Below are 26110 nucleotides of genomic sequence, written 5' to 3'. Positions count from 1 at the left end.
GACGCCGCCGGGCTTGGAGCGCGTGACCCGTTCGTCGCCGCCTCCCCCTAAATCCTGCTCGAGGGGAAAGAGCAAGGAGGGTTTCCTCGTAGTTTTACACTTCCGGTTTCGTTTCGAAGGCCCCGTGCGGGTCTTGGGGCGGGCCGAGGGTTTATTTCTGTATTCCGCGGCCGCTCTAAAGCGCCCGCCAGCGGCCCGGCGCGTAAAAATAGGAAGTGTGCCGAACGGAAGGGCCTTTCCCCTCAGGCGCGAAGGACCTCCTCCCGCTGGTCGGTTTTAGCCCTCACCTTCGATGAGGAGCCGGAAGAGGGAGTGACTCCTCCGCCTGGCCGCTCGCCTCCTTTGCGTTCGGCTTTTTCGGTCCCTCGGCGGGGTCGCTCAACCTGAGCGTTGCCATGGAGACGCAGCCCTGGCGGCGGCGGGGGATGCCGGCCCTTTGGGGCCTGGCCCTCGCGTGGCGCCTGGCGGCGGCTGCCGACCCCTCCTGGGCCCCGGCGGCGCCCAACCTGGTCCTGCTGCTGATGGACGACGTGAGCGCGGGCGCCTCATTCCGGGGGGGCTTTTGGGGGGGAGGGGCGGAGTTGGCTGGAGGGGGCAGACGGAAAGCCCCCGCCCGGTCCAGCTGGACTCTAGATAAACGCCCAGGCGGAAAGGCTTTCATTATTGTTGCTATTTTATTATTATCACTGCGCAGTCTCAGGAGAGTTATACCGGATTTCCTAGGGATCTCCTGGTGGTCTCCTTTTCAGAAAACCCCAGGTCACTTTCAGAGATCCAAGTTCCGGCCCTTCTTCCTGGGCTTCAATTTGCCATCTCAAAGTCCAGCCTGGCAGGAGCCTTTCCACCCTTAGTCCGGCTTCTCAGCCCTTAGAACAAATGGGAAATCCATGGGAAGTGCCTGAAAACCATCCCTGGGCCCCTTGGCAGCTCATTTTGTGGGGAGGGGGAAAAAGCAACTATGTTCCACTGAATTTGCAGCTCTTGGAAATCGTAAGCAGCAGGTCCTGTCCACCTCTGGGCCCCAACTGACCTGAATTTCACTGGGAGCCTTTTTGCCTTTTTTTGTCTGATGTGCAGTCTTGAAATTCCTCCACTCCAAGTTTCTGGAAGTTTCCGGTCTCTTTCTGCCAGGGATAAGTAGCTTTAGCTTGAAAATCTTTATGGACCGGTCAATCTCTATGGATACTACCAGATTTTTGGAAGAAATATTGAGGGCTAGTCCTTGTTTATTAAATTTGTATGCCATCCATCTCATTCCAAAGTGACTCTACTACTTATAATCTTACACTACTTTGGCAGACCCGGATCCCAAAGGTTGTTACTCTGTGCAGAAAAATGGTTATATTATGAATTGGGACCTTCTCCTATTGCACATTTCCAGTATAAGATAAGCTTTATTGTCATTTTTTTACAGTGGGCACACTGGCACATATTAATGAAATTCTGTTGCTTGCTCTAAAAAGTGTACATGTACATAACACATATAGACATGCTATGTACATATACATGAATATATCCACACCCTTACACATAAGGTAAAGGTAAAGGTTCCCCCGCACATGCGTGCTAGTCGTTTCCGACTCTAGGGGCCGGTGCTCATCTCCATTTCAAAGCCAAAGAGCCAGTGCTTGTCCGAGGACATCTCCGTGGTCATGTGGCCAGAATGACTAGACACCAAAGGCGCATGGAATGCTGTTACCTTCCCACCGTAGTGGTCCCTATTTTTCTACTTGCATTTTTTACGTGCTTTTGAACTGCTAGGTTGGCAGAAGCTGGGATGAGAACAGGCGCTCACTGTTACGCGGCACTCGGGATTCGACCCGCCAAACTGCCGACCTTCTGATCGACAAGCTCAGCGTCCTAACCCACTGAGCCACCGCGACCCTTTACACATAAATACACATAAATATTAATTACTGTTCATTGTGAATACATAGCAGAAAGTATTACAGTAGTATTTTGGTTTTGAACAGGGTGATGGAATGGCCTCACTGAGACTGGGGCACCTCTTTTTTCAGCATCTCACCTGGACTGTCTGAAGAAGGACTTGTGTCCTCTCAGTAAGTAAGGGTCATGGGCTTTGCCTAGACATGCTGAAATCTGCCCCTCCATTTCAGGAAAAGGCCTAGTAGTAATGTATACCTGCTTTAGAATTCAACTCTGGGCTCCTGAACTGTTTCTGTGATTATGATTCATCAAGCACTTTAAGGAAATTATTCCAATTTTCTGCTGACTGAACTATTAGCAAAGAATTTCCTAATGGGCCTCCTTATTTAGTGTGCTATTTTTAATGCTCTGTTTTTGTTGCTGGAAATTGTTGGTGTGAACATGAGCATGTGTATTCCTTAGAAGAAAGTTCCTGTTGTTTTGCCTATTTTTCTCTACAGCAAAAAAGCTCTTTTTTTCTCTTTTTATTATTTTTCAGTATATAAGTGTCATTAAAAAAAGTTGTAAATGAAGTCTGGCTAAGAGTGTGGAGCTGCAGGTGCCAGTATAGAAAAGTCAGGCCTGGCACCATTTCCCTGGATTTTCCTTTAATTTTATAAAGCTGAATGGAAAATTCACACGACGACCACAAAATGACTTACGCCAAATGGAGTAGATAATTTGCTTGCAGAATTGCCTTGAGTTGTTGTGAGGGTCACCAGTAAGTCAATAGTCTTTCATACTTTTAGCTTAAAACCAAACTGTGCTCAAAAGCAGCCTCTCCTATAAGAAAAAATAGCAGGAATATTATCCTAGTTTGATCAGTTCTGAGCCCCATGGTGATTGTGGATGGAGACCAAAGACTTCGGATATAAATGTTCCCCCAGAAGGATGTCAGTTATCACATAGAAGATCACATAGGAGCTGTGACTAGGGGGGCTTTCACTCAGGTTCGTCTGGTGCGCCAGCTACGACCCTATCTGGACCTGGATGCCTTACGTACAGTCACCCATGCACTTGTGACCTCTCGTCTTGACTACTGCAACGCTCTTTACATGGGACTGCCCTTGAGAATCACTTGGAAGCTTCAGCTGGTACAGAGTGCAGCTGCACGGACGCTTTTGGGGGCTCCCCGATACTCCCATATTACACCTCTGCTTCGTGAGCTGCACTGGCTTCCAGTTGCCTTCCGGGTGAAATTCAAGGTGGTAGTGATGACATACAAAGCCCTACATGGCATGGGTCCGGAATACCTACGGGAGCACCTACTGCCAGCGTCAACACCCCTCCGTCCTGTGCGCTCCCACAGAGAGGGCCTCCTCAGGGTGCCACTGGTCAGAGAATGCCGGCTGGTGACCCCCAGGGGGAGAGCATTCTGGGTGGGTGCGCCAGTCCTCTGGAACCACTTACCAGCCGAAATCCGGATGGCCCCCGACCTTCGCACCTTTCGGCGAGATTTAAAAACCTATCTATTCCAGCAAGCCGGCCTGGCCTGATAGATTTGGGGTTTTATTTGTAGATCTGGGGTTTTATTTGTTTTATTGTTGGTTTATTGTATACTTACTTTGCTCTGTACACCGCCCTGAGTCCTCCGGGAGAAGGGTGGTATATAAAACGAATAAATAAATAATAAATAAATAAATAAATTCTTAGTTTGATTGCTTGGGTTCCTTATTGTCCCAGAGCAAACAGCCAGTATCCGCCCTTGGTTGATAATCTGTGTGAGGCTTCGTTAATATGGGACTCTGCAAAGTTGCAAGCTTTCTCCCCTTTTCCATAACACCGTGGAAAGAAATGATCCCCTCATAAGTGGACGTTGCCATTCTGGATCCTCGAGCGATTCTTTTAACTACCTGAATGAGAAAAAGAGCCTTGGTGGAGCAGTGGGCTGATGCCTCCTTAAGTAACACCAGCTGCCTGCAATTAGTGCAGGTTCGAGTCCCACCAGGCTCAAGGTTGACTCAGCCTTCCATCCTTCCCAGGTAGGTAAAATGAGGACCCAGATTGTTGGGGGCAATAAGCTGACTTTGTAAAAATGCCGCTTGGGGGGGGGGGCTGAAAGCCCTAATAAGCAGACATATACATAGAATGAAGGCTTTCATTTTTCTTGCCTGCTTGTGTTTTTTCAGATGGGTTGGGGAGACTTAGGTGTGTTTGGAAATCCATCCAAAGAAACCCCTAACTTAGACCAGATGGCTGCAGAAGGCATGCTTTTCACAAGCTTCTACACTGCCAATCCTCTCTGTTCACCATGTAAGTAGACTTGAGAATCTCAGGGAAATGTCACAGGCCTGTGGATAAAAAGCTGGGCTTGATCCAATCCTTAGCTGGACCATTCCTTCACGGTAGGCAAAATTACACCCTGAGGGGTCCTTGGTGCTCTCTGAGCTCGGTTGTTTTCTGGCTGATGTTTCATTGCCCAAGTGAGGTAACATCAGTGATGTTACCTAGTTTGGGTAACGAAACATCTGCCAGAAAACAACCAGCTCAGAGAGCATCTCATTTCAACCCTAAGCTACAAATATTCTCCTTTATTGAAACTATGCCCTCCATGGTTTAATTATTTAGTGCTGTGCTAAGATGTAGCATTACCCAAACTACTGTGCAGCCACAGGTCTTTTGTGTTACAGATTAAATGCTCCTGTTAATCCAGAGGTCCACAACCTTTTGGGTACCAGGGACCGATTCTATGGAGAAAGCTTTTTCCACGGACCGGAGAGTGCATAGTTTTGTGTGCTGCCTGCATCCTATGGATGGGGCTTTGCTTCTTTGTGTGGACCGGTTGCTGGCATGCCGTGGCCCGGTACCAGTCCACAGATTGGGAGTTGGGGACTCCTATGTTAGTGGATCTACAAAGTGCCTGAAAAAATGTTCAGTTCTCCACAATAGTTCAGTTCATCTGATAGCCTAGTAGTTCATCCAGGCTCCCCAACTGCTGTTAGGATAAAGTTCTACACATTAGAATTGTGGCAATTAGGGATAGTCCTCAACTTATGCTGTTTAACAACTGTTCGAAGTTCTGACGGAGCTTCCCAAAGCTATTTATCATCCACCTTTAAAGTTCTGACTGCTGCCTCCCCCCAAGTCATATGATTGCACTTTGGGCACTTGGCAACTGGCCTGCATTTATGGCAGTTTGCAGCATCTTGCAGACTGCAATCTGCAACATTTTTTTTGCTGAAAACCAGCATTTATGGTTTGTGGCCAAAAAATCCCATTGGGTACAATGAAATAAAGTCAGGGTTAATGGATCTGCTGTCATCTTCATGTTTATCTTCTCTCTTCAGCCAGGGCAGCTCTCCTGACAGGCCGTCTCCCTATAAGGAATGGCTTCTATACCACCAATGCCCATGCCAGAAACGGTAGGTCCTCTTCCTGCAAGAGAAGCTGAGGGCAGGATCTGGCTTCCCAGTTCCAAGTTAAGGGAGACTCACAGGGTGCATTTGGCTAACTTGCAAAGAGAGAGGAAGAGGCAACCTCAGAATTTTGCATGGTTTAAACTTCCACGAGGAGAGAATCTCCATCAAGGTCTTAAAGTGTTTTCAAACAGTCTTAATGCAGCTTGTATTCTAGAATTTGGGCTAAGTGTGCTTGTTTCCGCTGCCGAATGGGTTAAGGAACATTCAACAAAAGAGGAACTAAAGTAGTTGCGTGTTATTGTAGTTCAGCAATCTGTTTGAAATTTACTCTTTTAACAGAAAGATTTTCTTCTCTAAACTCAGCAAGGGCATCTGGAGGGCATCACTAAGCTGCCCATAATGAGCACTTTGCTCCAGGATTTTTATGGGGAGATGCCAGCTTGAGCTGATTGGAGGCCAATCTAGCTGGCATTAGAATTGTTTGTTCCAAAATGGCAGATGCTAGAGGAGACCATATGTTTTGAAGCATGCCTTTACAGCTCCAGATTGATGCATGCTGCATGCTGGCAAGTGTGGGTGTTTCTCTCTCTGCTGGAAGAGGAGGGCTTTTCACAGAACGACAAGGGCAAGAGAGTCACGGAAGAATGTGTGCAGCATCTAAAATAGGCTAAGGGCCTCTCTGTTGCCTTTCTGGGCGATGGCTTAAGTAATAGAGGTGTGCTATCTAGGGTTATTGAAAAGTCCTCTGTTAAATGGCTATGCTGGGAGTTACAAGGCTCTCAGTTTAACCCTCAGGGGCTTGCACTGACATTGAGTAGTTCTTGAAGACAGAAGTCTTCTCCAGCCCACCTCACCCAAAGACTAGCATTGGGGATTTAGAGCCAGGAGAGAAGTAGGTGACTGAAATGGGATCTGCTCTCTGTGCCTTGTGAAAAGCCTGCTTCTCTGCTTGTTTGTGAAGGAAGATGGGCCAGGTTTGCTGCTCAGTATATGACACACAATTATATTTGCTGGGTTAGTGTTTTACCCCTTCCCTTTTATATCCTGTGTATTTAAAAACCCCAGTATGGCTTTTTGCTTTTCCAGATGTAAAGAATTATGCATACTTTGAATGGAACCCAAGAGACGGTTTTTTGGAATCTATTCTTGGCGTGTTTGGCATAGCCTGGCTTAGATGCCTCTAATCCTTCAACGACCCTCAGACTTGTTCAGGAGAGAGAGCACCAGCTCACAAAACCAATTCCCGTGGCTTATTTATCTAAAGTGTTCTTCTCTTCATGCAGCCTACACGCCCCAGGAAGTAACTGGGGGCATCCTGGATTCTGAGCTGCTCCTTCCAGAATTGCTGAAGAAAGCAGGCTACGCCAATAAGATAGTTGGCAAATGGTAAAGTTTTCTTCCGGCTACTTTATATCTCTGTGCTTTATTTTGTAGGGGAACTGTTCTTTTCAGTCTGAAAGTCTTCAGAAATCTAGGCAGGCTCTCTGGATAACCGCGTGCTGTGATTGATTTCTGAGCTATCCACGTGCATCTTGCATTTCTTTTCATCACCAATGACAATGCTGCAGTGGTTGTACCTGGTTGTCAATTCTTCTGGTTTTGACCCCCCTTGGAATACGGAGATGTGGCACTTTCCTCCCAGTGGGGAAAGTGCCTCTCTCTGATCCCAGTTAGATGTATCATTCCCACAGGAAAAAGGATTGATGTTGTTAGCACACCTTTGAAGAGTCGGGCCATAATCTAGATGGGCAGAGGGTAAATGGATTGCTGGTGAGCAACTATTGACCTCAATCTGCCTGCACTGCATCCTGGAAGCATCTTTAAATGAGCAGAGAGTTGGATCATTTAAATTGATGGGCCACCTCGGTAGTGCTGGCGCAGGTGTTAAGAACAGAAACAGCCTGGCCGCTGGGAATGATTCGCCTACATAAATCACGGTTGTTAAAAAGAAGCTTGCAGCAGCTGCAAAAGAGTGTGTTTTTTGATCCACAGAAAAATAGGAGAGAGAGAGAGAGAGAGAGAGAGAGGAGAGAGAGGAGAGAGAGAGAGAGAGAAGTGTTAGTGTTCCTCCTATTTGTCACTTGTTCGTTAGTCCCTGATTGTTCTGTGGCAGATTATTCCCCAACCAGGCGCTCTCCACAGAGGCTGCAGGCATGTTGGGCAACACATTCAAGCAGCACAAGGGCGCCGTAACTGGAAGAGGAAGCTCCCATAAATGCATCCTTTCCAGTCAGCTGATTACCAGCCCAGGCCAGCTCAGTCCAGGGCCAAAGATCTGCAGGTCTTCTGGCAGTTTTAGTTGCTCAAGCTCTTGGGTAGTTTGCTTTCCTCTCCAGTCAAATTCAAAGGAAGACTTGACTGAAACAAGAGCTCTGATGAGGGCTGTGCAGTCATTTGACCCTGAAGTGGCCACCCGGCTCCAGGAAAATAGGCCTTTCAGGTGACGGGCAGGAGGTGTAGTGAATGCCTGTTTCCTGGGAGTCACACGGTCTTGTGCAAGCCCAGGCAAAAGCACCTGGCTATGCTGCTTCCTGCATTTTTCTCCGCTGGAGGGCAATTTTGAGCCTGGCAGGCAAGTGCGGGTCCGGCGAGCCCTTTGTGAGCGGCTCATTTTTCCCCCCACCCTTATTTGCAATTGATCCTCTGCCCCGTTGAAGACCACCAAGGAACCGGAGGGGCTGCTGAGCGGCTCCCTGAGAATGGTGAGGAGCAATACAGAAAATGGTTTGGGTTATAAATTGCCCTGGAAATCCTGGTTTTGAGAGATGGCACAGTGGTTTTGAAAACGAATAGGTAGCATGGCTCAGGGCAGGACGGTGAGGGCGGAGAGGAAGGAGCCAAGCAAAGAAGCTTTGAGAAGTGGGCGGAATGAGCTGGAAAGACTGAAGACGTGAGGTAAAGCAAAGAAGTCTTCCAGTGCTGGCTACTTGGCTGTGGGTGTTATTTTCATCCTCCGGTTCCCTGAAATGTGATTTATTTTTTTTAATTGGGCGTAGGAGCTGCTGGCTGCCCTCTGATGCAGATTCCCCCCTCTTTGGCTAATCCATCTTTTCTAGGCACCTGGGCCACCAACCTCAGTTCCTTCCCCTGCGGCATGGATTTGACAGCTGGTTTGGATCCCCCAATTGCCATTTTGGACCGTACGATAACAAAGCCATCCCCAACATTCCCGTTTATAGGGATATGGACATGATCGGCAGGTAGCCTTGCTTTTCTTTTTTTTATATCGCTCACTTCTCTGTGTTCCTTCACTAGTTCCGCTCAAGTGGGTTTGGGCATCATTAGAGTGGGCAGCTTTGGACTGTATTCTCTTGCTTTTCTTCTGGCCACGTTTGAGTAGTGGTTGCGTTGCTTTCCTTTCCTGAAGAGACCCTGAGTGAGGCTGCAGGTTTCTAGACCGCATACCTGGGCAGGTCCTCACGTCCCAGAATTTCTGCCACAGTAAAACTACTCGCAGTGAAAATGATGAAAACATCACCTTGAAAGTGCATTGAGAGATCTGAGCCCATTCACTGAGAAAATACTACATGTAGTAAATTATTTGTGGACTCCATTAACAGAACAGGGTTGTACTTTAATCATTGCAATTCAGGAAAGGCCAGCCTCCCACTTCATGCCCGTCCGACTTTATTTCACTTTTTTTATTGATACATTTACAGCCCATCTATCCTACGCATTCCGGGTAGCTCACGTTAAACACTAAAAGCTTCAAACATGAAATACAGTTTATCCTTCACATTATTATCTGCTAAGAGGTAAGAAAAAGTCAGTTCATATTTTAACAGGGAAGTTCCCAGCTTGCAGCTCCTGAATTAGTATCTGAACCAAGACTCATATAAACTGATAGTGCTTTTCTGAGTAAAGCAGCAGGGTCCACACCTTTCAAACCTGCATCAAAAAGCACACACACAAACACGCTAGGGAAGGTAGCTGGCAAAAACATATGTACATTGCGTATGGAAAAGAGTACACACAATTTTCACAGAGACTTTTCTAAAGTAGCGAGATGAGGAAATGAGTCAGAATGAAGAACAACAAGAAATTGAGCAAAATAGCTTGACTTATTGGGTTGAATGTTGCTGCTATCAGCAACAGCTTGTATCGGGGAGAAAAGCCATATTCCTTTATTTTTGCATTCCTAAAAATACAACAAATATTTTTCTGGTTGTCTTTTCTATTGTAGGTATTACGAAGATGTAAAAATTGATCGTAAGTCAGGAGAAGCAAACCTAACTCAAATGTATTTACAGGTAATTTTGTTCCGAGAACCTGTTTCAAACCCAGAGGTCCTTTCTGCAGCCTGGGCGACCCCATTGAAAGTTGCTCCTCTCTTCCAGGAAGCCCTGGATTTCATAAGCAGCCAGCAAGCCAGCCATCAGCCATTTTTCCTCTATTGGGCCATCGATGCCACCCACGCTCCTGTGTACGCCTCCAGGGAATTCCTAGGCACAAGCCAAAGAGGACTGTAAGTTGGTTTTGAGCAACATATTCTCCTTTCCCTTCCACGTTGTCCCAAGAGAGAATCCCCAAGCGGTCTTTATAGTCTGACTTAGGGGAGGTACCTGTGCAGGGTTTAAACTCTCTGTGTTCCACAGAATTGCAGAGGCTGGACAGGGATGTGTGGACTTCAACTCCCAGAATTCCCCAGCCAGTTCTGACTTCAGCATAGTGCCCCTTGGGCTCTGACCTAAGGAGCTTCTGCAGTAACAGTAGTTATTATTCTATATACCACGGCTCCGAGCTGGAAAAAGAGACAGTGGAAAAAATCAAGGAGAAGCCAAGCAAAAAAAAAAATGCAAACGCTGCCAGCAATAATCAGCTCTGGAGGCCCCCTAAAATCTTATTTCTTCCTTTCAGAGAAATAATCCTTACACAACACAAGAATTTACTATTATGCTCCTTGCTTTTTACTGTGATGGTGTGTCCTCTGCTTAGTCTCACCCCTCTTCTTTTCACTGCTATTTTACTGGGAAAACTCCCCCCCCATCTTTTACCTGCTTGGCTAGGTAGAATGAGCATTCTATATAAGTGTAGTTTTATAGATGCAAATACGATTAGAAACAATTTGTATTAACATTTCTTTTGTAAAAGAAGTATTATTACAGGCAAGGCCTTTAAATTTTTTATTTATTTGGACCTTTTTGAAACATAGTTGTTTTTATAATGTGGTATTCTTGTATTATTAGCTGCTCTGAGAGCAGTATATGTGGGATGTTCACTCATAAATAATACTGTTTATATATATAAGGGACTTTGCAAATGCTTTGCACCATACACACGCATGTCTGTACACACACGCACATACACACGGAGTATCCCCAGATACCTTCATCTCCATCTCGATTGCTTTGTAATTTCTTCTCCCTGTCTCTTAGGTATGGCGATGCTGTGCGGGAAATTGACTTCAGCATTGGGCAAATTCTTAGGCACCTTCAAAACCTGGGCATCAGCAACAACACCCTTGTGTTTTTTACATCTGACAATGGGGCCGCCCTCATTTCAGCCCCAGAACAAGGTCAGTTTGCTCGGACTGGACCTTGGTAGTGTTGGGACAGAATATTGGAAGCTGATTTGCTTTCTACCAAAGGCATCTAGAAATAAATATTTATATCGGGGGTGGGGGAGTCAAGTTGACAGTGTCCTTTTGAATGACTTATTAGTCCGTTAGCCTGAATTCAGATTCTACCTGTCTCTGTTCTGGCATCTTTTTCTCTCTCTCTCCAGGAGGCAGCAATGGACCTTTCCTGTGTGGCAAGGAAACGACGTTTGAAGGTGGTATGAGAGAGCCTGCTATTGCCTGGTGGCCAGGACACATACCTGCGGGACAGGTGGGAATCTGGGCCGGGGGAGGGGGAAATCTTCTCTGTAGGACTTACAGTACTTTGGCTTTATATGGCACCCTGTAGATCTATAGGAATAATAACGGCATTCCCTGATGGGTTGTAGAAAACAGATGGTTTGAATTCTTTTCACGTTCTGTCACTTACTTCCAGCTTTTGACAGACCTGCACCATAGGGAAGACTGGATTTGTTTACCTACTAATAAGGGTAGTAAAATCAGGTCAGTCACGTGGCTGATCCATTTTACGGCCATTGCCACTTAGGACCGTAATTGGCAGGCTCCATTAGAATGGTGCCTCAAGGACTGCCTGTGAACAGGGTTTTCTGGGTGAGTTCACCTGCTGCCTCTGCTTTCCCGAAGGATGCGGCTGCAGGAGTTTGCATTTTTGTGCTCCTTTCCGTCCTTCTCCTCCTCCAGCCCCCCCTTTCCGTCTTCTCCCCCCGCCCCCCCCCCCCCCCCCGGTTCTGCTCCCTGAAGGGGAAAAGAACATATCAAGCCAAAGACAGCACTGCAACCTTTTCTTCACTATCTCCCACAAGGCACAAATTGAAATTGAATTAGACAGGGATATCAGGTCTGCTTGCTGTGATAAATGTAAAAGGATTTTATTTAAAAACACCCTGACATTTGTTCACCCAGTTTCAAATATTTAGCTTTCCTCCTTTCCATTCCTGGCGGGGGCAACTTTATTAATTGCCGCCTTTGATTCGGAGTTAGAGCTTGAAAGCGCTGATAACGCCGGGGCCGGCTAGTTCTTCTCCCGATGTGGCCCGCGGCAAAAAGGATTTCATTTTCTTAAAGACGCTCTGTATGTGCTGAGAGTTTATAAAACATATATAAGACCCCCTCTTCTCGCGCATGATAATATGGGCTGTTGTTTGCTGATATGAGAAATATCTGATCTAGCTCCTCTGGCTTTATTTATTTTTTACCGAGCCACGACGCTTCAGAATGTTCTCTTCCCCATTTTGTGACGGGAATGGCAAAGGAAGGAAAGTGTTCCATTCACCCTCGGAAAATAGGAGAGGGCACCCCCCCTCCCCGCCACCCCTAGCAGCCTCCTCCTGCTTCCACCCCCACCCCAGATTTTATCTCTCCAGTATGGTGCTGCAGATAAACCCAAGTAGCTGTAACATTGGCATTTAGCTTCTTTTAAGAAGTTTTCTGTCCTTCACGCAGGGAGCAGGGTGGGAGACTAGTGACAGAACGGGCTGTTGAAAATGAGCTGATCCTCTCCAGGCTCGGTGGAATAATGGAGAAGAAGAGCCAGGTGGTTGCCGGCAGTCCTGGGTGGAACGGGACAACTTGCCTCAGCCAACTCGCTGTGGGACAATTTGACAATTCAATTTAATTATTTAAAATAAGTAAAAAAAATATTTTAATTTTTCTCATTCACATTTCATTCTGTCCCTCCATTTGCATCCTTTTTTAAATGATTCTGTTCCACCATTTCTTTGATATTGGTGTAGCTCTTGTCCCACGGCAAGTTGGCCATGGCGAGCTGCCAGGACGAATTACCATAGACCCATCCTGGGCTGTTGGACGTTTTTATGCAAGGCAGGAATAAAAAGATCCTTTTATCCAAACGTTCCACTCACAGGGATCTGACCGCCCATCTCTGGTGTGGGAAAATGCTGCTGCTGCTGCTCGGGGTTTCCTCTGTAGCTGCATCCCAGAATCTCAGCCCTGGAATTTTTGTGTCGGGTTGAAATTCTGGTTTTTCTGCGTCTCCGACATCCTTCAGTAGTCCAGAACAACATTTCTCAACCTTGGCAACTTAAAGAAGTGTGGATTTTTAACTCCCAGAATTCCACACCTCTTAAAGTTGCCAAGGTGGGAAATGGTGCTCTTCTGGAGAACCCTGCTGGTGATTGTGGCTACAGCATCCCAAATTGCTTTGAAGGTCCTCAGTATCTCTCTCAGTCACTTGGGAGATCAAGAATCTGGGTAAATGTCTACTCTCCGTCATCCAGTCCTGGTTATCCCAAAGGTGCTTTTTCAAAAGTCAACTGGACTTTGTTTCAGTAAAGCATAACAAAAAAAAACAACACAAAGAAAGTCCAGTTGCCTTTTGAAAAAGCATGTTTAAGAATCTGGGTACTTAGTTTGGGCAGAACAAAGCCAACCCCCTTGAAGAAGAAGCAGAGCACCCCGCTTTTCCTGCATAAGGACCCTGATTGAAACACGTCTCTGCAAATCCTGTGGCTGGGTAGAAAGTCCAGAGATAAATCTTTCAGCCTTGTGTCGTTGAAGCAAAAGTTTCCACGCACGCTCTCGTCTTGCGGCTTGCAGGTGAGTTATCAGCTGGCCAACGTGATGGATCTCTTCACCACTTGCCTCTCCCTGGCAGGACTGCAGCCTCCCAGTGACAGGCAGATCGACGGCATCGACCTCCTGCCTGTCCTCCTGCAAGGCAAACTAATTGACAGGTGAGTTGTGAGCACACACACACACCCCTTGTAGTTTTCTGCCGATCCCCACTCCCCACCCTCAGCCTTACTGAGGTGCAGCAGAAATAGTTGGCTGTTTTTGGAGCCTCTTATTATAGAAGGGACGCGGTGGCTCAGTGGGTTGGGACGCTGAGCTTGTCGATCAGAAGGTCGGCAGTTTGGCGGGTCGAATCCCGAGTGCCGCGTAGCAGACTGAGCGCCTGTTACTCGTCCCAGCTTCTGCCAACCTAGCGGTTCAAAAGCACGTAAAAAATGCAAGTAGAAAAATCGGGACCACTACAGTGGGAAGGTAACAGCGTTCCGTGCACCTTTGGCGTCTAGTCATGCCAGCCACATGACCACGGAGACGTCCTCGGACAAGCGCTGGCTCTTTGGCTTTGAAATGGAGATGAGCACCGGCCCCTAGAGTCGGAAACGACTAGCACGCATGTGCGGGGGAACCTTTACCTTTACCTATTATAGAAGGGTTACTCCTGTGAGGATGAAGCACCTGCTTCCTGAAGCTTTTGCAGATGTTGTATCTGGAGTGCAAAACATACCTTGGTGACTGCCTTGTCATTCCATGTAGCTTAGCGTTACTCTGCTGTTCCATAGATCTCCCTAATTACTACAGAGATACAGTATGCGGACCAAGTAGAATAGGTTTTGTTTTCCCTCTGTTGAGCCAGAAGTGAGAGGCTTTTTTCCACATTCCATGTCATAAGCCATGACCGGATGTTGGAGTTTAGCAACACAGGAGCACCACACGTTTGTTCATCCTTGCATTAAAGTATGCAGATTTAATAGATGATGCTTTTACTTCAGTGTCCTTCACCCCAATTGCTCTGCTTAGGTTATGGGACTGTGGCCTTTTTCTAAGTTCTGTTGCTAAGGTTTTAGGTCAAGCTACAGACACAATACAATATAGGATACCAGCACGATTGGTCTAAAGTTCACTCAGCCTGATTAATTAATTTGGTCAATTAAAAGTCACATAATTCCAGGAAATAATGACGTACTTCCCATCTCCCAATTCCACAACATTGAGTTTGTACAAATAATGTGGTGCATTCTTTTCTTTTCTTTTTTGAAAAATAATTGAAGGAAACATACACTGCTCAAAAAAATAAAGGGAACACTTAAACAACACAATGTACTGTATTTAATAGTAGGATGTCTTATCTTGTGTTCCCTTTATTTTTTTGAGCAGTATGTATGTTGCTCTATTCAAGTTCAAAGCAAATTGACAAAGCTTGGCTTTTCCTGGCTATCAGCTGGCAATTTGGCCTCCTGTATCTTTGGCATCTCCATCAGACAGGTGCCTTTCTCCCTTGAGTATTTTAAGTCAGCGGACTCCTCCGTGTGAAGTTACATAAGCTGGTAGTTCAAGGATGAACCATTGCTGGCAAGACAATGGGTCTGAGGTTTCATTCTGACTCTGCTAGGCAAGCTCTCCTCTTGATGGACGCTTTAAAAAATGCTAATTGAAAACCTTGCAGAAGGGCTATTAGGAGGCCGCCTGCTGCCGGCTGATAGCGGAGTCGCCAGTCAGGCTTTGCTGAAGAGTTTGTCTCCCTTATCTCTGTAGCTGGGGGGGGGGGGGGTGGGGAGGAAGCAACTTGTTTGGACATGTTACATTTCTCATGTGGCTGTACATCTCTCTTTGTCCCTCCCCATCCTCTCTCCATCAGGCCCATATTTTATTACCGTGGCAACGAGATGATGGCAGTGCGGATTGGGCTTTATAAGGCCCATTACTGGACCTGGAGCAATTCCTGGGAGGAGTTCAGCCAGGTAATTGAAAATTCTTTCCTTCCTTCCTTCCTATTTTCAGAAGTGACGCTTCTCTCATCAAAACATCTACCTCGAATAGTTTTAAGGGAGTTACAAAGGTGTTAAAAAGCTTTTAGCGAGGATCCATATTGTATGAAAAAGAAACATTTAGACTAACTGTTTTCAAACATGGCAACTTTAAGACACGTGGACTTCAACTCCCAGAATTTTTAAAGACACCAGGCTAACCCTTCCAATGTGCTTACCTTTTCCTGGAGGCGGCTTCTGCTTCTCTCCCCAGTCTTTCGGCTGCTGTTCTACAAGGTCTCCGTAACAGCCCTTGGGGAGAGGAGGAGGAGAGCCTTTCCCAGTTGCACTCGGACGTGCCTTGTTTCTCTGGTCAAGATAAGCAACTCAGGCCTGTCTTTGCCTTGGATCTCTTGCTGCAGGCACGTCTGCCTGGTGTGTCTGTGAGAAAGAGCACAGCTTTTATAATGGAGCTACCTGTCCCAAGGTTATCCCCCTGTGAGTGGTGGCAGACAGGCAATTATGGAATGTTTATTCCTTTCTAAGTCTGTATTTAACTGCTAGTTGATAAAAGTCAGCAATTATACTGTACATCATAGGGTGATTAAAATCCATTGCTTTCCTGCTGCTTGTGTTGTCTGCGGTTGGTGTGGGTACAAGTGGAGCACTTAATTAGTGGACAGAACCACCATGAAGATTGTGCGAGGACTACAATTTCTCCTTCTGGTGCAACACTAATAGCTGTTTTTTAAAAATAGAATGCAGAATATCATTACATTTTTGATTGCAGATGCTTGAAACACTCCTGAAGTATAATAATAATAATAACAATAAAAGTTGGAAGGGACCTTGGAGGTCTTCTAGTCCAAACCCCTGCTTAAATGGCAAATAATTGCTATTTAATCTCCTTTTTGTTGTCTCCAGTTTTCTTATCAATATTATTGATAGTGAGGCTGGGAGATACATAAACAACGGCCACTTGAGGTTGTTGGTTCCTTTATGAAAAGGAAATATTAAACACGTATATTGAACATGAGAACAGGGATTGTAACAGCCAGCCAGTGGCTGAGACCTCCTCAGTGGTATATGAATCAGCTTTTTAATTGGATGTTTTGCTCTACTGGACCCAAGGGAATAATGCAGAATTTATCTAGAGGCGTCTTGGGATCCAACACATGTCCTGAAGTGGCTGGTGTGCCTCAGTTCAAGGCTCGGATAATGGAGGAAATGAGTGTTCCTTTTGGTTGACCAGGCCAGGTGACATTCCCCGAAAGAGACTGGAGACCCAAAGGTGTCGTTCTCTCAGCTGTGTGAAGTGATCGGAGTAGGAATCTCCTTCTCAGGTACAGCTGGTTCTTCAACTGTGGTTAGACTTTTGCTCTGGATGTGGAACTTTGTCCCAGATTTGCCCAACTCTATTTATCTTAGCTTATCAGGAGAGGGCACCATTCTTGCAAAAAGCACCTGTGTTTCTCAAAATGCCAAAAGAAGAAATGCAAACCAACTCAGCAGGAAATCCACCTGGCTAAGAAGAAGCTGGCAGAGTTGTTTTGCAGCTGTAACTGACCGAGGAAGAATATTTACTTAGCTGCCATCCAGAAACTGTAAAAGGGCTGTTGTGATTTACAAGTGGTTCTTGTTTGCACAGTTTTAAGTTGTCATCCCTTGATTAATGGGTTGTGTTGAGCAGAAGGGAAGTTTAGGGCTTAGAAGACGGGTGTAAATAACTGAGGTATGAAAAATTACACTTCTGGAGGTACATTTTTTTCTGAACATAGTAATAGATAACTCTTTAAATCTGGGCAGACAGATTAACATCTCAGATGCACTGGAGAATCAATTAGAGATGCCGGAGAGTTTAAAGGTTTGGAAAGGAGGTAGAGTCTTTGGTACAGATGCCATGTTGCCTTGGAGATGTTAGGACTCCCCCCCCCAGCCTGTCCGGGGGGGGGGTCACTACTACAGGATAAGGGGAGGTTGCCAGCTGCCCTTTCCCAGGCCTGGAGTGGGGCAGATGAGGACACCACTCTTTGCCATTCATGTCTCTCAAGTCCAAAGCAGCCTTGCCCAGATGTGATGGGAGTTTTGGGGAGTGGACCGTTTTGGTGTCCAACCTCTGCTTCTTGCAGAGCATGGCCCCCCTCCTCCCTCTCCCCCATCCGATCCTACCTTATCCTAAACCTCATGCAGCAGTGCAGCGGTTCACCTTACAAAGGTTTGGCATCCCAAAGGCATGTTTTAGCTCCCTTTTTCAGGAAGGCAGGGTTGGCTGAGCAGATGGCATCACAACAGGGGGATCGAGAGGGCAGCCGGGGGATGGGTGGCCAGATCGGGGGATGTCAACCTGGGCACTTGCGGAAAGCCAGCTGGCCCCTGCCTGCTGCTTAGCTTCTTGTTTATATTCCTTGAGCATCTGTGGCTGTTGGCTGGGAAACAGATGCAGGAGCACAACAACCCCAAAGCAGGCTGACCGTGATGGTTGGCATGTTTTAGAGGGTGGAATTGGCACTGTGGAGGTTCAGCACCAGAGGCAGACCAGGCACACTGGATCCCTGACGAAGGTCGGTTGTTCCTTACAGTTGTGATATTTGCTAACCTTGACCAGCAGCTTCTTCTGCCGCTTCACAGTAGCCAATGCGAAATAGATTGCTGTAGCAACCTAAGCCAGTGTGTCTCAACCTTGGTGACTTGGAGATGTCTGGACTCCTCAGCCAGCATAGCTGGAAGTTGAAATCCAGACATCTTCAAGTCACCAAGGTGGAGAAATACTGTTCTAAGCGGTGCACAAGATGTACAGAGGAGAAACTTGTGAGTGGCCCCAAGTAAGGATGTGTAAAGGTACGAAGATACGTGGAGGGAGCAGAATGTCCTCTGGTGTTTCTCCTCAAGGAAGGAGGAGAGCTGCAGGCTCTCGGGAGAAGTAGATTGTGGCCTGCTGGCTCAACAAAGGCCGGCCTTGAGAGCGGATCAGTGGCACGGCCAGAGTGCTCCCCTGCACGTCCTTACTTGGAAATCTCTGTTCTCTCTGTGACGTTGCAACCCAGAGGGAGGAGATCTGTGTCTAATGACTGGCAGGCAGATTTTAACCCGCCCTTGGTGATCAGTTGAATGGCTAATTTCAAGCCTGTGTTAACGTGAGAAGGCAACGCGCCCTGTAAACAGAACAGCATGGCAGCAGATATCCGGAGAATAAATTCTTACCTCGCGCAAAACCCCCACATTTACACTATAGGAGCGCTATACTAATTAGCATGCTCTTAATTAAATAGCCTTTTTGATTTGCATCCAAATTACAATTGTTCCGGTTTTGGCTTTTATTAGGTTTTTGGCTTTTAATAGCTGCTGTTGTTGTCATCGTATTATTTTCCTCTCTAAGAAGAGATTCGGGCTTCTTTGCAGAAAAGCAAAGCTTGCTGGGTCTCTGGGCACCGAAGGCGAAAAGGTGGATCACCTCCGTAGCCATTTAAGATCCATCATGGGTTGCCTGCTGCAGCTTATCAAAACCCTCCCAGCCTTTTCTTTCTTTCTTTCTTTCTTTCTTTCTTTCCTTCCTTCCAGCTACGGAGACAGGAATCTGTAGCTCTGCGCAGGTAAATGGGATTTCATGAGCTTCTAACCTTTCTTACTTTATTGAAAAGCGGAATATTAACTGCTCCACTGACCAGCCTATCCATTAAAGACACACGGGATATTTTTAGAAAATTGTTGGCCAATCACATCCCCTCCGACGTCTGCAGAAAAACTTTCGGCTGAATGCTTGTTTTATGTGCAAGCAGGAGTGCAGCTGCGCCACCCCTCCGCCCTCCCTTAATAGCACCCTTGGTATTCTGGGAAGCCACAGCAGTCTGGAAAGAGGGCCTGGGGGGGGGAGATCTGGGCTGCTGTGACCATCAGAGATGGGCAAGGAGGACAAGTTCCTGCAAGAGGCACATGCATTCCTTCCCTGGCCCTGCCAAGGTGGAGGCAAGAGTCGAACGAGAGAATATAGTCCAGGCGTGCCAGGATGGAGATCGCCTTGGAGGCAGAGGGTGGCACTCCCATCCACGAGTACTTTCCTACGAAGAATTAAGAAATAAATCCCAGGGAGGGAAGGACCTACCTAGGGGAGAACTGGGCCTCACCCACTTGCCCTATTTTCTGCCACGCTGGTTCTCCTTTTGCCACCTGTGTAGATCCGGGCAGCCTGTTCAGGGTGAGATAGCTGGTATAGTCAGGGCTGGGAAGGTTTTCGTCTGTCATGAAGTCTTTTTTAGCCAGGCAGGTTGCCACGAATCAGTGCCGTTCCTAGGACGTCTGGGCTGCCCTGGAGATGTTCCAGCCTGCGCTCCTGTGTGCTTGTGCGCTGCTGAACGACTCCAAAGGGTGGTTTCCGAGCAATTCCTAACGTTCTGGGTGGGCGTCCCAAAGGCGATTTCCCCAAAGGCAACTGGACTTTCTGGGTTTTTTCCTTGTAAATGTTTCATTTCTCACCCAAGAAGCTTCTTCAATAAACAGAACTGAAGAAGCTTCTTAGATGAGAAGTGAAACATTTTCAAGGAAGAAACCAAGAAAGTCCAGTTGCCTTTTGGAAAAGCATCTTTGGGACAACCATGACCTGGATGACGGAGAGCCTCCATAGACAGATGGATGGGTGTGTGGAGCGTCTACTGCAGTAAGCAACCGAGAGGGACAGATGATCCCAAAAGGAACCATTTGCGTTTTAGCTTGATGCACCAAGGTCCAGATGTGGCCTCTGCTTGGATGGAGAGATGTTGACGAAGGAAGACAGAATTCATTTGGGCCTCTGCAGCTCCATCTCTTTGGCCTTCGCTACTGACTTCCTCCTCCTTTCCTGCTTTAGGGCATCGATTTCTGCCCAGGGCAGAATGTTTCCGGAGTCACCACCCGTGAGCAAGAGGAGCACTCGAAGCTCCCCCTGATCTTCCACTTGGGAAAGGACCCTGGAGAAAAGTATCCGATCAGGTGAGGGGGGAGGATAGCGGAGCGAGAGGAGCCTCCGGTCCAGTGAAGGAAAAGGGGTTACCTGGGCCTGCTGGGCAGGGAAGACTCTTCCGCTCTAGGTGGACCTTTGGTGATTCTCTCTTTTCTCCCCCACTCCAGTTGTGGAAAGCGCCCGTGTTAGGCTCCTTGCTGTCTCCAGTCATGGTAGAAACATCCCAGCTTTTCTTCCTTGCAGTGCAGTCAATTCCCTTTGCAGGGGTGGGCTCTAGGGCAGTGGGCATGTTCTGTGTATCTTTCTTAACGTAAGTAGCTTAATTATCCCCCTTGGCGGCCAGCCTGTCAGGAGTGCCTATGTTAATGGCGGGTGGGGGGGCAAGCTTTTCCTTGCCCAAAGATAATTTGACTTAGAGCAGGTGCCAGCAAGGGCCCTGTTGCCTGCAGGCCAGCAAAACGAGAGTATTTTTGTCCACAGGGAAGGGGAAGCTTTACAACTGGGAGTAGCAGCCTCCTGGCTCTTTTTCCCCATAGACTGCCCTTGAGGAGACGGAGGCTTCTTCTGTAGAGATGCAAGCGGAGCTGTGAAGTTTAATCCTCCTCAGCAGCGTTAAGATGTCTGGACTTCAACTCCCAGAATTCCCCAGCCAGCTGTGAGTTGAAATCCACACAGCTTAATGTTGCTGAGGTTGAGTAACCCTGGACCAGAGGCCAAACAGCCCTCCGACGCAAAGGGGCAAAGGATGAAGGGACGTGGAAAGAAGCTTCTATGTTGCAGGTGGAGCCGGGTCAGCCTCCCAGGGGGAGCAATTCTATGAACGGGTGGCCACCCCCAAGGAAACCCCCGCCCCACCTTTGCAAATGACCCAAACACCCCACCCCCGTTCCTCTCAGTTCCAAGCTGATGATGCTGCAGACCACAGCAGGGTTAACAACGGAATGAGCTCCATCCTCCGGATCTGCTTCAAGCGGGAGGAGAGGAGGCAGATTGCGGGAGCACAATTACGCTAAATGAGCTAAACACACATCACACCTGTGCCTGGGACCTCCGGCCTCCCTTCCATTCCTGATTGGCTCTCTGGGGTCCCTCCCGGAGGTAAAGTGTTAATTAGTGTAATGGCCCTGGACTTCGTCCACTCTGTGCCTTCCTCCCAAGTGGGGGGGTGGGGGATCTCGCAGGCAGCCTCCTCCACACCAGCTGCTCACCCGGCACTGGCTCGCTCTTCCCGTTCATTCTTCCGCTGCAGTTCCCAGCCGCTCTTGGGGAGGCTTGAAGAGATGGAATATAAATTTGGGGCATCCCGGGGGTAAAGCGGCCTGTCGCTTGGTGTAGACATTCGAGACACCTGGGCAGGCACAGCCCCGTGGCTCCCACCAACATTCTGGATTCAAACTCAGCTCCCTTGTCGTCGTTTGGTCTTGCCTGCCGGGCGAGGGTGCCTCTGATTCCCAAGGGTGGAGCTGCTGGCCTTTGAGACCGGATGGCGCTTGCCAAGCACATCTCCCTGGGAGCAGAGCGGGCACCTGCACGGGCCGGCCACCAGTGGATGGATGGGTGCTGCCGGCCTTCCCCTTTGGGGAGGTTGGGAGCCCGCTGGCAGAAGAACCACAGCTCAGTTCTGCCTTGAGTGAAGCAGGCCGTTCTGGGCCACCAAAGATGGGTGAGCAGACTCCATCTAGGGCAGTTTTGCCTGTCCCTGTACAGCGGTGTTTCTCAGCCTTGGTGGTTTTAAGAGGTCTGGACTCCAACTCCCAGAATTCCCCAGCCAGCCTGCTGGGAACTCATTGCATTCTGGGGATTGAAGGCCAGGCCTCTGAAAGTTGCCAAGGTTGTGAAATACCATTCTAGCGGGTCTGCTGCTTCATAGCCCAGGACCTGTTTTGCTGGGCAGTGGATCCCTTAAAGTTAACTTCCTAGCTGAGAAAGCAAGATCAGATCACCAGCCGGGGCAACTTCCTTCCACTTTGCTGAGCCCCGCCGTGGAGCTGGATTGGAAGCAGCGACACACTTCCTTGGGGGCGCTGGAGGATTGCTCAAGAGGACGGTAGCCACAGGAGTGTGTGGGAAGTGCTGCCACGTCCCAGGCTTGTGATTGCGGCTGATCTTGGAGCAGGAAGTGGGCTGGCCACAGCCTGACAGCTGGGCACCACAGTGAGCTCAGACCGGAAGCAAGAGGCAAGCCTGAGTGGGCCATCGTTTCCATTTTGTCTCCGAATGCGATTTGCAGTTGTTTGTTCCCTAAGGGACTTTTAATATGATAGACAGAATGAGATCGCTAAGTCTAAGCCCTAAGATGTGCTTGAAATAATACCGGAGTGAAAAGGAGCATTAATCCACTTAAACAAATACCTGCCAATGTTTATAATCCTGGTGAAAACAAGGAGCAGGAGGAGGGCGAAGCTGCTCCTTAAGGCAGAGGATAAAACCTGAGCCACCGAACCTCTTGCCCTCAGCCCAGAGCACTCAGCGCACAGGGAGTTTTCTTCAGGCCAGGGGACCTTCCTCCTACGGGGGAAAGGTGGGGGTCGCCGTTCAGCCCCAGGAGCCACTCTTCTGGTAGGGGATCTGCTCTGGAGGCAGAAATCTTCCGTTTCAGCCCCTGGAATCCTTAACGGAAAAGGATCAGGAATCAATGGGCGAGAAATACTTTGGATTCTTACAGTGCGATCTGCTAAACCTGCACCACATGCCCTGACCCCCAGCGAGAAGGGAAGTTCCCTTTCCGTGGATCTGTTCCGGATGATCCTAAACAGTCCTCTGTGGGGGTTGCTTTCCTTTGGATTCTTGCCTCGAACGGGTTCAGACTGGATGGCCTCAAATGGGCCCATCCAGATCTGGGATTCTACAAAGCCTCAGTGGGCTGGGATGAGTGGCCAGTCTGTCCTCAACCAACGTAGGGCTTAGGAAAGAGTTGGGACCGCAGCAGGGTGTGTTTCTGGCCGGGTATATCGGGGTTCCCTGCCTTCGGGGTTCTGTGACGGCTGCGCTTCTATTTCAGCTTCTCCAGCGCCGAATACCAGTCTGTCTTGGAAAGAGTCTCTCCCATTGTCCTGGAGCACAAGGCCACGCTGGTGCCAGGGCAGCCTCAGCTGAACGTCTGTGACAAGGCGGCCATGGTAAGGCCTCGATGTTTCCTGCCTTGTCGGTAGCTTGAGTCCAGGTTTTGAGGGGTGGTTCCTGTGGAGGGTGTTTTAGGCGGAAGAAGCCCCCGTTGAAATAGCCCTACAGCTCTCGGCTGGCCTGGAGCTGCACTTGCTGCAGGCTGGATTTACACTTTGACCTGAAATGCAAATCCTTGGATGCAGCCTTCTCCAGCTGGCCTTCTGCACTGCACCTTCGGCACCTTCCCTCTTTGAAGCACCACCCCCCCCCCCTTGAGAAAATGCAGCTGTCAGTTGCAAAAGGTCACCGTTCAGTCCTGTCAACCTTATTTTAATTGGTTTTGTTTAGCGTGAGATCCTAAGACAGAGAGGAAGCAACCTGCAGTAAAACCGTCCATTTAGGAGAAGGGAAAAAACCTGGCCTTTGCAGCAGTGAAACCAGGGAATTCTGCTTCACCCAGAGCCCTAAGCCAAGGTTTATGGACTGATGTCTTAATAAATAAACCACAATTCCCTGGGTTTACATTGGGCTTACAAGCCCACAATGGCTTGCTTTACATAACCTGCTGAGTTCAAAACCACACAAACCACCGGATGGTTTAGGTGGACAACCGGGAGACACCTTTTGCAGCCCAGGAGGCTCTTAGGAGGCTGAGCTTAATGGCGTGGTAATGCCTTCTGCTCCACCGTTTCCCTCCCTGCCCCTAGCATTTCGGAGGTGGAAAGTGGGCTTTGAAAGCCCCAGGGAGAGGGAGAGGGAGGGAGAGGCTTTCCAGGGCCTCCTGCTGGGGCATCATTGCCCCCTGGTGTCAGCTGTGCAGAGCTGCAGGAGGAGCTTGGCCCTCTTTCCTGCGCTCCCTGGCTGGGCGAAAACATGAAAGGAAGGCCAGCAGTGCAGAGGGAAGACGACCCTTTAGCAACTGACAGCCGGATTCGTCCGTGGGTGGGTGGGCTTCAGAAAAGGAGAGCTGGGGAGGTGCTGTAAGTGCTGTGCAGGAGATGGAAGTGAGTGGGGCAGCCTTCAGCAGCGGGCAAGAAAGGGACACACAGCCCACCCCCATCACTCCGGGGGCTGGTTATCCTCCCTCTCCCTTCCCCCCCCCTCCTTGGAAGCCAGAAGAGCCTTCTCGCCTTCCTGACTTTGCCTCTCCTCTGCACAATTTGGGCCAATTCCGGCAAGCCGCCGAGGCCGAGGCTGGTTCCCCCCTTCAGTGTTGCTATGTAAATGCCTTCTAATCCATCAGTTGCCAGACTAATCCATCAAACTGCTCATTAAAGCACAAATGTTCTGACCGCCCTCACCCCTGGCCTCCTGAGGCTGCCGTCTTCTCCGGGGCTCCTGGGAGAAGCTCCACAAACATGTCTGTGCAAAATAATGGCGGAGCATCGGCCAAGGGGGCTTGAGCACTATGCTGTACAAGTTGCACAGAACAGTATCTTTAAGCCCAAAAGGCCCGTATGCAAGTGACGCCTGCTAATAGAACCTGGAATCAAAGGGTTGGAAGGGATTTCAGAGGTCGTCTAGTCCAACCCCTTGCTCAAGGCTGGAGACCTTATACCAGGGGTAGGCAACCTTGGCTCTTTTATGACTCGTGGACTCCAGCTCCCAGAATTCCTGAGCCAGCTGGGAGTTGAAGTCCACGAATCTTAAAAGAGCCAAGGTTGCCTACCCCTGCCTTATACCATCCCGGTCAAGCTGTCGTTCAGTCTATTTTTGGATTCTGAATGGCTAGCAGGGCTCCTTGTTTTGGTCTGTCGGTGTTCTGCCTCTCACTGAGGAGCTTGGGGGGGTCTGCAGCGGGCACTCTTCTCCGGTTGGCGTGTGTCGAGTCCCACTGTGGCTATTCTGATCAGATGGGATGATCCATCAGCCACAGCCAGCACAGATGCTTGGAGCATTTTCCATGCAGAAGCGGAAGCCGGGCGGGGAGGGTTCCTTAGAGTGCGGAAGGGGAACCACTGCATCTCGGTCAAAGGAAAAAGCCCCACACCAGCTTTGCAACGGTGCCGCTTCTGAGGAAGCCGAGAGAGCTGGGGCTGGCTTCACGCAGGCCCAAGAGCCCTGGCTTTTTGCAGTGATGTGTGATGAGGGCTAACTCTCTCCCTCTGTCTCTCTCTTCCAGAACTGGGCTCCTCCAGGCTGTGAGAAGCTGGGGAAGTGTTTGAAATCCCCCCCTCCCGACCCAAAGAAATGCTTTTGGCCTCACTGAGGGCCTGGCTTTGGCAAACCGCTGTTCAGCAACTGTTGCCACCCACCCCGGGGAAGGTGCCTCGGGAAGGTGCCTCGGGCTGCTGCTTGTCCAGAAGAAAGCACCGCAAGAGTTGTTGCTTTGGCACAGGGGTCTTCTGTCCTTGAATGGGGTGACTTTGGTCTCCCTGAAGGGAGCCTCTCCAGAAAGGAAACACCTTGCCAGCCGCAGGGTCTCCTTCAGAGGCTGCAGAGGAGAGATTTTCGTCCACCTGGATCCGAGGGGGCATCTCCGGACCAGGCAAAGTCTTTTCAAGAGACAGATACTCCGTGGTTGGAACCGCCCGCCTTTCGGGAAGCGCCAAATCCTTACACGAAGCAGCTTCTGCTACTGTGATTTTTATTTTTTTAAACGAATTAGTTTTGTATCTGTTGAGGCCAAGTTTTATACTGCTGAGCATTTGTAAGAAATGAAGGCTGCTTATATATTTGAGCGGTTCGGTTGCCAGAATAAAGCCAGGGAGGCTAG

The 26110-nt window shown here is 48.7% G+C and overlaps 1 protein-coding gene across 1 annotated transcript; it reads left to right on the top strand.

Moving 5' to 3' along the window:
* The first annotated feature begins 20 nt into the window (after positions 1 to 20).
* GALNS (galactosamine (N-acetyl)-6-sulfatase) lies at positions 21 to 26110 on the top strand. The gene is made up of 14 exons (XM_083370480.1): positions 21 to 530; positions 4056 to 4179; positions 5214 to 5288; positions 6569 to 6671; positions 8342 to 8485; positions 9469 to 9535; positions 9623 to 9750; positions 10661 to 10800; positions 11010 to 11113; positions 13420 to 13556; positions 15248 to 15350; positions 20197 to 20318; positions 23291 to 23408; positions 25517 to 26110. Exons 1-14 carry the CDS (start codon positions 396 to 398, stop codon positions 25601 to 25603), a joined length of 1587 nt encoding a protein of 528 aa, XP_083226606.1. The 5' UTR covers positions 21 to 395; the 3' UTR covers positions 25604 to 26110.

The sequence above is a fragment of the Vipera ursinii genome (assembly GCF_947247035.1).
Source record: "Vipera ursinii genome assembly, chromosome: 10".
Lineage (NCBI taxonomy): Eukaryota > Metazoa > Chordata > Lepidosauria > Squamata > Viperidae > Vipera > Vipera ursinii.
Note: the sequence above shows the minus strand (reverse complement) of the source record. Positions and strands in the feature narration are given on the sequence as shown.